General features: G+C 54.6%; 1 protein-coding gene across 1 annotated transcript; it reads right to left on the bottom strand.

The window, feature by feature from the left end:
* Positions 1 to 5,460: 5,460 nt before the first annotated feature.
* PTPN7 (protein tyrosine phosphatase non-receptor type 7) lies at positions 5,461 to 13,764 on the bottom strand. Its single transcript, XM_086630324.1, has 10 exons — positions 13,634 to 13,764; positions 12,994 to 13,177; positions 12,458 to 12,541; position 12,388; positions 11,707 to 11,783; positions 8,859 to 8,996; positions 7,902 to 8,012; positions 7,126 to 7,283; positions 6,164 to 6,277; positions 5,461 to 5,629 (listed from the first exon to the last, which is right to left on the bottom strand). The coding sequence occupies exons 1-10, from the start codon at positions 13,762 to 13,764 to the stop codon at positions 5,536 to 5,538; spliced, it is 1,092 nt and encodes a 363-aa protein (XP_086486450.1). The 3' UTR covers positions 5,461 to 5,535.
* Between the last annotated feature and the right edge of the window lie 552 nt (positions 13,765 to 14,316).

The following is a 14,316-nucleotide window of genomic DNA, read 5'->3' as shown; positions in this document are numbered from 1 at the left end:
ACTGGCTGGCACATATCCTGCACCCTGGGACAGAGCCTTTGCAGCAGCTGGCACCTGCTCCCTCCAACCATGCCAGCTGGGCAGACCCACAATCCTGCAACCTTACGTATCTCCCCCATACACCCAGGGGTCCCACAGGGCTCCCTGGCACCTGCAGCAGGGCTGGGCCAGGCCATGAGGCTGTTCCCCTGCCCTCCAGAGCCACTGCAGCCCACGCCATGGTCACCCTGTTTTCACTTGCCTGAGTTACAGCCGTGGCAGAAAAAAAAGTGCCTGGCCAGGGGCCAAGGCAGCTTGGGTGGCTCAGCCACCCGTCTGCCAGGGGTGCCTCTTCCTCAGGGCTGGTGAAAGTAGCTGTATGGAAGTGCTAGATGCTCCCAGAGGATGACGTGGCACCTTCTCAGCAGGGACACCAGTTCTTGAGACTCAGCGGACACTAACAGTTGACCTCTGGGTCCAGCCCTGCGAGAGGTGGACCACGGTGCAAGGGGACTTCATGGGCAGGAAGAGGACCTCGTCCACCTGCTGTTTTCTTTTCAGTCATGGGACAGTCACTGGTTTTCTGGGTTTGGAGGCTGGACTTTGACCTGGCACTTTGTCCGCGGGCCTCAGTTTCCCCAGGTAATGGGGTGCACATCTTCCATATGATGCTGAGTGCTCAGGGCAGTCCACTGCCAGTGGCGCTGGCCGGCTGTGCAAATGCTAACAAGGCTTGGTTACATTCCAGCTGGATTTGAGTCAGTCCTAAAATGAAGGCTGACACATGGGAGCATCTGCTATTCCCTTGCACAGGGGCAAAGAGGCAGAACCTTTATTTCAGTCGTTGTTGGGGAGAGCCCATGTGCAGAGGAGGCTGTTTACGCACCCATGAGAGACGAGGGTGCTGAATTCACTGCTGGGGCTGCCTGCCTGCCTGAGACAAACATGGACGCACAGAAAATAGAGAAACTGAGCTGTGGTTGCATCTGCCTCACAGTGGGTATCTCAGAGCCCATGAGAATGGTGGGAAAGAGTTTCCATCAAATGCTGCAAGTTACTGGGAAGCTGCCTTTGTTTTCGGAGACAGAAACCATTTTGTTTTCAGAGATGCTGCAGCTTGCTAAAGATCCCTGTGCTCTCAAAGGGAGGCCTAAGGAAGCAGGAATATTGTTGCTTTCTGTAATTACTCCTTTGTAGATCCTCATACCAGTGGAAAATTAATCGTCCCCCAATTCTTGTGTGTAATTTCTGCCTGAAGATTTTTTTTTTTTTTTTGACAGATTCCAGCCCAGGGAATGTCCCTACATGAGTTTGGGGCTTCTCAATCAAAACACCTGCGGCACTCGAGTTGTTAGAGGAGATTGCCTTCTCATAGCATGTGTGTTACTGCAGTCCCTGCCAGAGAAACTGTCCAACCAGTGCTCAAACAAAACACACCCCTCGCAGCAGAGATGGGAACTGGGCAAGTCCATCCCCACACCAGGAGAGACATGAGTAAATGAACAAAAAAGGCCCTTTTCATGTACTCGCCCCTCTCTGTCTTTCCCCATTTCCTTATCCGCAGTGAAAGAAGGGTCTCAGACTAGCCTCGGAGGTTTGGAGATGTCTGGCTGTTTCCTGCTGGTTTGAACCAGGGGGTCCCCACAGCTGCACCTCTGCAGTGTTGTCCTCCATTGGGTCACCCCGTGGTCTCCACGGCAGGAGTGTGGGACTGGGCAGAGCATCTCTAGGCAAGAGCCAGCACCGCTCCAGGACCTCTGCAGACAAGAGCATATTTGAAATTCCCAGAAGGTTTTGTTGTGGTTGCTCAACCAAGTTCCTTAAAGAAACTGAGTTGTCAGGGCTGTGCTTCATGTTAATGTGAGGTAATGGATGGCTTATTCTCCGTGTTCCCCTGACTGACGGTTTAACCACTGGGTTTCCAAAGACCAGCTCGAACAGATGTCAGTCCCATGCCCCACAGTGTCCCTGGTGTTCCCAGCCACCAGGTCAACCTGTTGCTCTGGTGCTGGCTGAGGTGCTGCTGGGTGGACCTCGTCCTTTGCAGGGTCCCACCTGTTGCCGGTGCTCTCACAGGGCCTCCATGAGCTCCTGGGACCCCAGTGCTGCTCTTGAAATGTAAAAGCATGCCTTGAAATGTCAAAGCATGCCTTGAAATGTCTCCTTTCTGGGTGGTGGCTTGCTCATTGATTACTTGGAGTCCATGAGGATGCTGCTGGACATTGCATGCTTGAGCAGAGAGCTGTTATTGAATACCCAAACCACTGAATTTTGGCACATCCTACCCCAATGTCCTGCTCTTCCAAGAACCCAGCCAAAGCAGTGCCCTGCTGCAGCTTTCAGTGGTGTGCTATGTTCAATGGGGATGCTATGCAATGCACTGGCACTCTCCATCAGCTGCAGTGAATTTGGACCACATTGGGTCTCCTTTCCACTGGCAATGCCTGCATGTTTTTTTCTCTCATCCTAGGCAACCTCCAGCCTAGTGAGTTGTCACAAGGGTAGGAAACGGATTACCAGCCTGGGAAACCCCAGGCCAAAATTACAGTCATGTGAAGAAAGGACTTCTTCTGAACCCTGGGCAGGACCTGGCCGGCTGGGCACATGGTTTGCAGAGTCCGTAGCCCAGGGACCCGGTACCAGCACCTTGCCCGGTTGTCTGGGTTGCACGTACAGCAAAGCACAGAAATGCCATGAGAAGGAAAAAGGCAGCTGGGTCCATGTCAGGGTTTTAACGGAGGGGAATGAGAAACAGGAGCAATCTCAGCCCTGCGGAACCCCGTGGCCAAACTCAGGGGCTTAATCTCAGCCTGGGGCATGGGGAGACATGAGATTTTGCCTTTCCTTTGCCTGCTGGGCACCCTGTAGTCTTTACAGTCAGGGCAAAGGAGTTTCCCAGGGCATAAGCCTGACACAGCCAGACCAGATCAAACACCCTGCTTCACCTCTGACATTGGGTGAGCCCCAGGATGGGGTTTTGCAATAATGCAGGCAATAGCCGAGCACGGCTCCGAGGAGTGCCTGGAAAATAAATACAGGGAGGATGGAGAGATACTCAGATAGTGCAGTGGCAATGACCTGATAAGTGTTTTGAACAGAGAGAGCTGGTACAAATTGAAATTGAAAGATGGAAAAACTGCTTAACAGATCACAATCTGCATCAGACAGCTGAACTACAAAACTTCCAGCACCCGATGGAAATCTGAGAGGGGGTGACAAGATCCCTTGCTCGGCTGCTGGTCCCAGTACTACTCCTGTGTGCCTTGCGAGACCCTCAACACATGTCTCGCTGCAAGCCTGCCCTAACAACTCAACTCTTGGTAATAAACCAAAAGCATGAGAAAAATGGTGCATGGCCTGCTGTCCAGGGAGCGCAGGGAAAGACCATGCCGTGGTACAGTCTGCAGGCTTTTCAAATTCCTCTGCCTGATGGCAAAGTAGGGAGGAAAGATTTGGAAACGAGGATGCTGTGGGCCAGCTGAATAAAGCTTATCTCAGATGAGCTCGAAACTTTCATTGGTGGCTTCAGAGACACCATCGACGACAATATTAACTGAGAAGGAAAAATCCTGAGCCATGCTTTCACTTTCAGGGGACTTGTTGAGGCTCTGTGGTCTCTCCAAGAGCCCAGGCGCCAGGCAGGACTCCCGCAGAGACCAAGGTTCTCCCAGCAGTGCCCAGATGGGCAGGCTGTGGCACAAGGAAGGACTGACCTGGCAGCTGGTACAGGGTGATTGCTGGGGCAATCCAGATGCCATAGTTGGAAGAATGTTGCTTCAGATCTGGGAGTTTTCCAGCTGCAGGGCCAAGGAGTGGGTTTGTTCCTGGTGCTGTGGGAGGGGGCTGTGCTAGCAGAGGGTCTCTCACTGTCTGTCACTCTTCCATCCACTCTCTGCGTCATTTCTTCAAAAGGATTTGCTCCTTGCAGCAAGCAGATTTTTCAACGTGGCTTTATCGTGCTATTGGAAGTGCCCTGGCAAGTACTCTATCTGAAGAGTCTGCAAACACATTGGGAACTACTAATAATGACTACCAGTGCTCAACAATACATGATAAATTCTGCAATATTGGGTATTTTCACACAGTGGGACATATCTGGTCTGCCTCTGGGTTTGCTGCTTATACCCAGTGAGATTAGCAAGAAGCTGCGGACTTTGGATCTCTAGCCATCCCTTGATGAGGCTGCTTCACCTGTTCGCTCACTGCTTTTATAGGGAGTAAGTGGAGAGGGGTAGGAGAGGAGCAAGGAGAGGAGGGGTGAGAATGGGCTACTGGGAGGGAAGACATAGGCCTGAGGACCCCACCTCCTCAAGCCAGGAGAACTGCAGAGTGAAGCATGAAACTTCTTTTTTTATTCAGTCATTTCTCCTCCCAAGAGAGCCACAGAGCCTGAACAACAGGCACTAGGGCAAAACCATTGGGCAGCTATTCAGCTACATTTTGGGGACCCTCAGAGTGGTGGAGGGGGATCCATGCAGCCCTGACCTGGGGATGCTTTGGGAGCCAAGGCAAGCTCATACTCTCTCAGCAAGAGGACTGATGCTCTTCCTTGGGTCTCACCCACTGAATGGGCCACATCAGGGCTTATGGGCACGGGTAGGCACAGGCTAGGCAGCCCTAGCTCCTTATCAGTCCTCACTGCCCAACAGGGTATGGAATGCCCATCAGCTGAAGGCTAGCTTTGAATAGCTTTAAAATATTTTACAGAATGTTTCCATCCCCATGCTTTGTGCCAAAATGTTTCTCCCTCTTCTTCCTTTTTCCCTCATGAATTGATCAGAAAAACAACAGCAACAAAAAGCCAAATACTATTTTGTTCTGATTTCAGAAAAAAAAACAAGAATGCAAAACCCCCACTCTCGTGTAACAAAAGGCAATCACAAACACATTGCAAAACTGCAGATGTGCTTAGGAATCTCCATTACTTTAAGGCTGTTGAGAAAGTGTCGGCCAAAGGTGGAGAGGAAAGCAAGCACGCAACGAAGGCAGCCAACTGTGCACCTTTTGTGCTAAATCATCAAGGTGTATCTTTAGCAAAAAGAGCATCGTGGCGTGTGTTCGGAGCAAGCCCAGGCCCTGCACACAGCGCAGCCTCTGCCCACAGATGACACAAAATCAGGAGAGAGGCTCTGTTTATTTGCAGGGTAATAGTACCAGCTCCATGTCTAACAGGGTAAACATTTCTGTGCAGCTAAAAGGCAAGCTGTGCTCCTGGAGCTCACCCAGCTTCAGTTCCTCCGCACAGCTCGCTCTTCTGGTTGAGGATAAAACATTGCACATTTCAAAAGCTAAAGGCTCTTTCCAGGAGTGAAGTCTGCCTGGAGCCAGCAGCGACGGCCACCTCGAGCACCCACTGAATCCCTCATGTGAACTTGCCAAACCCTGTTCATGCCCAGGGTAGCAAGGCCACGATCCCCATGGGTTTGCTTGGCTGTGTTCATCCAGGGATGCTCATGCTGCTGCTCTGTGGCTCGGAGGGGTTTTGGTGGAGGTGTCCCCATGGCTGGTGCAGGAGAGGTCAGAGCAGGGAGCCGGCAGCTCAGTGAGAGCCCTGCACTAGTGACTTCCCACCTCCGGCAGCTGGGAAGCATAGAGAGCTAGTGTATGATGGAGGAACTGGTACTGCTCGCTCGTTTGGATCATCCCGCCTCTGCAAGGGAAAGGCAGGTCCTGCTGACACCTCGCTGAAGCCCACAGCCCCATCCCCAGCTCCCTGGGCACAAATATTCCCACTACCTCCAGGTACATCTGAAACAGGCACCAGAGCTGCCCAAAGAGTATTCATGCTCAGAAGCATTGTTGGGCTGTTCCAAATGCAGATTAGCAACTGATTTGGCTCTAATTTTTACTGGTACTTCTCCTTGAAAAGTGGCAAAATCAAGTGCTTCTGAATTTAGTGGCTGAGCTGGAAGGAGCAGACTGGCTGCTAGGTTCAGAACTGCTCTTCTCTCTCTCACATACTCAGGTCCCCAGAGCTACAACAGCCCTGATAGCAAAACCAGCCTGGCACTGGGCAGACATTTGCTGTCACCACATCTGCATCTTTCAGCAACCCTTATGGTTTCCATCAAAAATTGTGCCCATGCCCCCTCACAATGCCCATCCCCATGTCCCACTGCATGCCTACTCCCAAGCTTGGCAGCCAGCAGGACCCTCCAAGGAGCAGCCTGCTCTGAGCACCCACCTGTCTATGCGGAGACGGCACACGATTCCCAGGATATCCACCTCTCCCTTGTCCTTCAGCTGCTGGCAGCCAATCCTGGTAGCAATAAAGCAGCCCGTCCGGCCGATGCCTGCACTGCAGGACAGACACAGCTGTGCTAAGTACTGACAAACGTCCACTGCCTGGATATTAATGTAGCCGAGCTGGACATGCTCCTGGATTGGTTCGTTGCCATGATTTCTTCCTAGAAGGATGCTGGGGTCCCAGTCCCAACTTTCTCAGCCAGGCACCAAAAGACATGGGCTGGCGTCATTCTGCCACGGCAAGGGGGTCTTGCCATGTTGCACGGCCCAGCTGAGGTCACTCTGGAAGCACAAACCCACTCTGTGGCCCCATCCCTGCACAGTGCAGGGGTCTCTGCATCCCCTTCATCTCCCCTCCCAGATGTGCTCTAACCCCGGGCACAGAGTGGTTTGTCCTGGGGTGGGCCAGCCTGCAGCATTGCAGGCTGAGTGTGTTGCGCAGGCATGACCGAGCACACTGTGCTCCACTGTCCCCAAATTCACTTAGCAGTGAGATAAAATACAGAGGCCACCTCCTCCAGGAGGGCTGCTCTGAAAAACAGCTTCACAGCCAAGCCGCAGGCCATGCTCAGTGGCAGAGGAAGCAGGAGCCTGAGCCATGGATCTGCTGTGGGTCTGGTGGCTGAGTCTTGACCCTGCAGAGCTCTCCTGCTCCCACCTTGCCATCCACAGAGCCAGGTGCAAACCAGATTTCTTTACAAAGCAGCATACACCATGCTAATACCACCATCCTGATGCCAGGACACAAGTCGCTGGTTGAATAACTGCTACGGGGATGCTCTGCCCTAGGATTTCTGTGCTGCAGCAGGATCAGCTCACATGCGACTTTCCCCTCTGGCATTTGCAGACTGACCCTAAGATGAAGGACACACAGGGCTCAGGTGAAGGGAAAGCTCTTACCTGCAGTGCACAATGATGGGCCCTGGGCTGGCTGCAGCCTGCAGAGTCTCCTCCACCTTGGACACCAAGTGCAGCAGGGGCTTGGCTGATTCAGGTGTCTGCTGGTCCGGCCAGGAAGGGAAGAGGATGTGTTTGACCTGCCGGCATTCACCTTCAAGCTTTTCCAGCACAGAAGAAAGAGAAATCAGGACGTGGGAGCACAGACTCACTGCGCTGGGACAAATGAAGGCATGGAGTCCAGCTCAAGCAGAGGCTGGGCAGCTTGTGACCATCTCAGCTGCTCTCCTCCCAAATGCCTCTTTGAGCCTCTGCCAGACACCCAGGAGAGTCCCCTGGGCCAGGGACACTGGGAAGCATCCCATCCCAGAAGATGAGAACAGTTACAGTGTCCTGATACTGTCCTCACAGTCCAGACAAAGTCAGCAAGATCCTTTTGGCTAGTGTTGGCCCAGGGTGGCTATGGAGAGCACACAGGGCAGAGCCAAATGGCACAGTGCAAACAGCAAAGGGCTAACAGAGAAGCTCTCCCCAGCTGGCCCCCTCTCCTCTCCCCTCAAGGGCTGGGTCCCGCTCCCGCTCAGCCTTCTTGGGCAGGCTTGAGCTCTGCAGACCCCTCCTCTGGCAGGGGGCTCATAAGACCCCGCTCTCTGAGCCATGAACCCTCTGCTCTCCTGTCACACAGCTTTGCCATCCCACCAGAGAGCACGGGGGTGTTGGGGGCAGTGCTGGGCCCTGCTGGGCTCCCCCTCTTACTCCAGGATGGAGCTTGAACCCACCTGGATGGAGAGATCTCGGACCACATACTCCACACACTCGCTCACCGCCTGCACGCAGAGGGTGAAGGGGCCATAGATGCCCTCCTTCTCGGGCCAGTAGTGGACACATTTCTGAAAGAACAAGGCAGGGTTTGTGGCTGTGGAGATGCTCAAGGCAACCACTGGGTGTTTGAGGTATGTTTTGCTGAGTGCTCTTGGAAGGGGTGTCACCTGGGGAGGTGTTGGAGAGTGGGGAAGGTGGATGTGGAGTGACACAGAGCACAGGCTGAGGATGGGATAGATCCCTCTCCCCAGATCTGCTCTCCCTGAACCCTTTCCCATGCCCTGCCATATCGCTTCCAGCCCCACAGGAGCTGTTCCTGGGCTAGTCTGTGTCCTGCCAGACCCGGGAGGACCCAGCCTGCCTGGGATGCTGCACCAGCCAAGGAGAGAAGGGAGGAAGGACACGGCCAGGAAAGAGAGAGTGAGTTCCCCCAGGCCAGTGCTCCTTGCATGGGGAGCCAGGGATCCCAGGCAAGGCACAGGGAAACTGCCAAGTGGGGCACAGCGCTGCCTGCTCCCATCTCAGCCTGGATCCACTGGCTGAGAGCTCCCAGTCGAGGAGGAGAGCTGCTCAGGGGGGCTGGAGGGACACTGCTGACCGCTGCCTCTGCTCCGTCTCCCCGGGGTTGCCCTAATCTCTTTATCCCATTATCCGGCTGGTAAAGCGTGCCCAGAGTACAAGAGATCACGTGAGGAGGAGAGACTTTGCTGGATGGGGCCAAGGCCCTGAGGCTCACCTCCTCTGAGTGTGATCGATCAGGGGTACCTTCTGAGAGCAAAGCAGAGAAAACAAGTGGGTGCTCAGACCCCACATTTGGTCTTGCATAACCTTTTATTTACTGTTGTTATTATCCCATCCCACCCTTTGCTCCTGGCTGGGGTGCTGTGCCCAGGCACAGGGCGTGACAACGGTACCTCTTTGCGCTCCTGGAGCTTGGTTATCATGACGATGAGGGGCGCCTCCTCCTGCCACACCATCTCCCAGAAGTCAGTCACAGTGTTCAGCATGGGTCCCTGGGTGGCAATGTACTCCCGGGGCTGCCCTGTGTAGCCCTGCTGAGCACACAGTCCATCAGAGACTCTGACGTGTGAGGAGGGGCTGTCTCCAGGTCACCCCAGCTCTTATGGTGCTTGTTTTTCTCTACAGGTGAGAGGCTGAGACACATGGGCTATTTCCTACTAAACCTGTCCTTGAAATGCTTTTGTAGACCTGATCAGAAACTACCAGACATCTTCTCCATCTGCTTGGTCCCACAAGCCAGGAGCAAGCCCTTGGAGCAAGCCATGTGTACCCAAGCTCCTTGCAAGCATCCTCAGGTTACTGGTGTGACAATAGCCAGCATGATGGATGCCTTGGTGAGCCAGAGCTCACGCACGGAGGGTGCTTCTCACCGGAGATGCTTCCCCAAGGACAAGCAGAAGTCATCAACTTCACTCCCAGCTGGGAGCTGGGATAGTCCCAGCTGGGTCCCACCAGTCCTGCCTCTCCACCAGGCTCAGGAGGGGACGGGGCAGTGCCTAGCAGAGGGAATGGTTGGTCTGGAGACACCTGGAGGGGAAGTCAGCACAGGCCCCTGCCCCAGGCTGTTTCACAGCTCCAAGCATTCTCTGCCTCCTCAGTCACTTCCTTTTCTTGGTATAAAATTACCAAAGAAATAGAAAAGCTCAGAGGTGTCCTGAGTCCTGCTCAGCTCCTGCTTCACACCGTGGCCTCACTGGCCATGCTGGTGGCCCAGCGGAGGGGAGAGCGTGCAGTGGCAGCAGGTGGGAGCTGGAGGGCAGGCACAGGCGGAGGTGTGGGAAAGGCTTCTCCCAGGGTTGGTAACACGTTACTCCAGGTCCCAGCTGGAGATGCAATTTGGCAATAGAGCAAGGAGTCAAGGGCCTGGCTGAGGATGCCCTGGGGATGCTGGGGAAAGCACCCAAAGTGCCCACAGCTTTTGGAAAAGTGAGTACTCAGCATTCTGGGCAGAGCTTACGGTTTTGTCACAAGAGATCTCAGTTAAAAACGCACCCAAACCACTGTGATTTAATCTAGATCTTTCCAGAAATCCTGTTAATGGCTTGGTCCCACAAGAAGTTGCACTGGCCCAGCCAAGGGGCAGGAACATTTTCAGGATAGCCCTTTTCTCATGTCTCAAGATTATTCTTTTTTTTGCTATGAAATACGATTTTCCATACAGAAGGAGACTTGCAGTAAGACATGGAGGTGTCAACACTGGGAGTTTCCCCCCACCTGCTCCTTGTGCTCAGAAACATTTCATGTGATATGGTCAGCAGGAAAAACATTCAATCCCAGGTGGGGGCTGGTGTGATCAAATACCTGCAGAGCTCTTCCAGACTCACTATGCCCCCCAAGCATGCCAGAAACAGGCTGGGTTGCTAATTTGCTGATGTGCCCACAACTTCCTGCACCGTGACACCCTTGGAAAGGTAAGTGGAAGGAAGGAGACAAGAAACATCCACTCCACACAGGGATGTGTGGGCGCACGTGTGCTCAGGTTTGTGCACACATATGTGCACATGTGTGTGAGATAGGGATGGCCAGGTTTTGTGCAGTGAGACGCAGAATATGCCACATGCTCATGTACACCCGGATGCACGTGGACAGGGCCATGGTGTCACCCGATGTAAAACTGCACACTGCCAGGCTGCTTCAGGAAGACGACCCTGGAAGTAGTCCTCTGCTGCCCATGTTCAAACCCTCATTTGGACCAGTAAGCCTCCCAACAGTTTTAGGCATGGTGCTCCTGTATCCAAAGTCAGGCTTTGACCCTCACAGCAGGATGCTGGCAGGTCACACCTCTGCTGTCTCATTGGATCAGACCCATGAGCACCATTGGAAAATAAATGCTCCTAAATGTCCATCAGCTCTAACATGCACCCTCAGACCACCTGCCAGGGGTCTGTCCATCATACCAGAGGGCACTTTTGTTGGCTGCTTTTCCAAGTCCCACATTCTCCTTACTGCCACCCACTCAGAGTGGCTGTGGACCCACCTCTGCTTCCCAGAGCCCTGTGCCTGTCCCAAGGGGAAGGATGCTGAGGCAAGATGAATTGCTCAGAAAGAAGCCTACCAACTAGGCAAAGCTTGTACCTTGCTGATACAAGAGCCTGTTTTAGGGTGATGTATGGTTCAGCACAAGTGAGACTGCAGCCTGGAAGGGGTCATTTGCACAGGAGAACAATTATCATAAATCAGGCTGCCTGAAGTAACACCCTTGGATCTGGGGATTTCTCAGTCTCTGGAAAGGGACCCCATTGGGTGTCAAAGACTAGCCATGCCCTCCCCTTCATTAGCTTTCTTCTTGGGAAATTGCAGCAAACCCCTGGAGCAGAGAGGAAATTCCTGGATGTGTAAGGGTTAAACAGCACTGGGCTGTGACATGGCTTGCCTCCCGTGGCCTTGCCAGACAACAGACTAGTGCATGAGGAAGAGATGGAGAAGCCACTGCGAGGGAGCCCATATGGGTGCTCAACCTGCCCAAGCAGTGGGAGCTGAAAGCAGCACCTTGTGAGGCTTTCCCACCAAAGGGACAGTGTGTCTGCCCTGCGCTGATGGAGCCGCATCTCTCCAGCTCAGAAAGGGGTGGCAAGTTCAGACTGCTACTCTGGGGCAGCCCCAGAACAGTGGATGATGGTCAGTGGCCCGGCATGCGGCTCCCAGCATGGCACCTGCAGCACTGAGGAGTTTGCAGCACGATGGCCTGTGAGCTGCAGAACATGGGAGACCACCTGCTCTTCAAGCAGGCAGGACACTCACCGTGATGTAGTTGGCATTTATGTAGCTGTCTTCCTCCTGGTTCCCTGCCCTCCTGAGACAGACTCGGCTCTCAGGATCTGAAAGACATGGCAGACATTACCCCAGGGACAGTCTTCCAGAGCCTGACTCTGCCCATCCTCCCTGCCTCAGCTCCAGTGGCTGAAGACTGAGTCCTCCCAGCTCCATGCCATGCTCAGAGCTGTCTTCACCCTCCCTTGGGCCCCTTCTTGCCCCACTTCACCCTCACTACCATGGCAGGCGACAGCCAGCCATGCCCAAACCTGCCTGCACTGCAGTGAGCATGTAGGGTAACTCACCCACCAGGCTATGACCCCCCCAGGGCCTTCCCACAGTGCCTGACTAGAGCCCAAATGAGTCCTCCTACAATGTTCTCAGCCTTTATACCCCTAGTGACATGGCCTTTGGACAGGTAAGGTCTCCATGGTGGGGCTGGACTGTCATGCGCTGCACACCCTGGGAATACACCCCAAGGAGTAGCTCCCCACCTACCACCCACCCAGTGTACACCCCCCGCAACACAGCACCCAGCTCCTGCAACACGGAGAGCAGGAACAAGCATGGCAGGAACACGAAGAGCACTCAGGAGTGCCCACTCCGGTGCCAGGGCTGCTCTGAGTCACTCCTCTCTCGTGTACAAACCCCATGCACACACACTCACACTCTTACCCATCCCTTTCCCTGCACATGGCACCCAGACAAATGTGAGGCAAAGGGAAGCAGTGGCACATACTGGGGAGGATGGTTTGTATCTGTCCTTGGAGGCACGTCCAGGGATCTCCAGCTCCTCTGGACTGACGAAGTTGGGTGGGATTTTCTGCAGGAGGAGACAACAACTATGAGGAAAACCTCATTGCTGCTGCTCGTGTCCCCTTGTCGTGGCAGAGCTGGTCCCCCAGGCAACGAGAGGCTGACCCAGGAACCTAGCAGCATCACCAGCATCACCAGATGTCAGCTCCTGGGATGAGCCCTGTCCTTACCCAAGATGGGGTGGGACTTCTTCCAGAGAGGCCGCCTTGGGAGAAGAGCTTGGCGTGGGAGGGCAAGGACGGGCTTTCCACAGACACTCGTGCACCAGGAGCAGGCAGCCAGGGGATACCCAGGGCACCCCTCACTCCCATTTTCCCACATCACCTTCCCTGCCACTGGTGCTGTGGGGCAGAGCTGGGATCGGAGCCTCCCTCAAGGATGCCCACCCATGCCAGTCCCCCCACTGCCAGCCCCTGCCAGCCCTTGTTTGAGGAGGAAGAGGGGAGGGGAGTATCGCACCGAAAACTCCTCCTGGAGCTGTGCCAGGCTCTGGGCATGTTGCTGGAGCTCCTCTCTCCTCAGCACATGGCTGGACGTCCTCAGGAACTTCAGTGTGATGTCCCGAGGTGTACAGACAGGCTGGATGGGCTCCACACTCCCCAGCGAGCTCATGTCCAACATCAGCGACACATTGGAGCCTCTCCTGTGAGGCAAAGGGGGCCCTGGCTTAACCCTCTGCCAGCTGGGGACAGGAGGGCAGCCTATCCCACCACATCGTCAGTTAAAACCACCCCACACTGAGCAAAAGCTATGCAGGGAATAACACAGGATGAAGAAAGGGACCAGATAGAGACCCCAGAAGACAGGGAGTGTTGAGGAACAAGGAACTAACTGGTCATTTGGCCTATTTGCTGGAAAGCCCCTAAAGGACAGCGTCTAGATTAGGCCCAGGCTGGGCTGGGGGCAGTCAGGGCTGCCTCCACACTCAGACCTGGTGTCTGCAAAAGTGGGCAGGCAGCAGGCTGGCAGGGCTGGGCTTGGGAAAGGAAGTTTGAGGGAGCCCAAGGCCTCAGGATGAGCAGTGCCTTGGGTACTGGCTGTCTGGGCAGAGATGGGCAGCACAGAGTTCAGGCTGCAGGCACCGTCCAGCCACACTCACCTCTCCTGAAGACGCATGTGCTTCTTGGTAGAGGGACTGGGCTTGGCCATCTGGTCCATATCTGCTCTGGCTGCCCGGGCTGTCAGGCTGCCGTTATGAACTCTGGAGCACACCAAGCAGGCTTGTACCATGCTGCAGCAGCCAAGAATCACTCGTCCTGAAGCACAGGGAGTGGACACAGGGGACCCTCAGCTCCTGGGGAATCAAGGAGCCATTGAGGAGAAGCAGCTGGAAAAGACAAGGCAGATCTGAGAGATATCATGAGGCTGGGTGGACCCCCTGACAGATGGTCCCTAAAAAAGGGACAGATTTTGGATCCTCAGCTGCCCTGGAACCAGAGTCCCCGGCCCTGTATCCAGGCAGGTGGCACAGGAAGGGCTCCCAGCATGTTCATCCTCCGGCATGCGCACAGCACTGCAGCCCACACAGGCATCCATTGATGACACTGGGTATGGCACCAATGGCCATCTGCTTGCACCAAGCGGAGGACGCCCACGTCCTATGTTGCCAGAGCATGGTCTTGTTTTGGGGGAGCCCAAGATGCTCTGCACCTCAATGGGAAGCACATGCTGCCATGTGTTTCCAGCCCTTCCCTGGTATGCCTGCTTCAGCCTGAGGACATGGCGGGGAGGAGGAAGAGCTGGGACCCGCATGAGCACAGCAGCATTCAGCAGGTGAGACGA

Source organism: Tauraco erythrolophus, assembly GCF_009769465.1.
Source record: "Tauraco erythrolophus isolate bTauEry1 chromosome 27 unlocalized genomic scaffold, bTauEry1.pri scaffold_49_arrow_ctg1, whole genome shotgun sequence".
Lineage (NCBI taxonomy): Eukaryota > Metazoa > Chordata > Aves > Musophagiformes > Musophagidae > Tauraco > Tauraco erythrolophus.
This window is presented reverse-complemented; position numbering and strand designations above follow the sequence as displayed.

What these genes read in the sequence shown, in the direction of transcription:
- PTPN7 (XM_086630324.1), bottom strand. Translation starts at nt 13,764, where the DNA reads ATGGTACAAGCCTGCTTGGTGTGCTCCAGAGTTCATAACGGCAGCCTG. An exon ending in CACATGCGTCTTCAGGAGAG is followed by an intron (nt 13,178 to 13,633) that starts GTGAGTGTGGCT and finishes TTTGCCTCACAG; the next exon opens with GAGAGGCTCCAATGTGTCGC. An exon ending in AGCTCCAGGAGGAGTTTTCG is followed by an intron (nt 12,542 to 12,993) that starts GTGCGATACTCC and finishes CTCCTCCTGCAG; the next exon opens with AAAATCCCACCCAACTTCGT.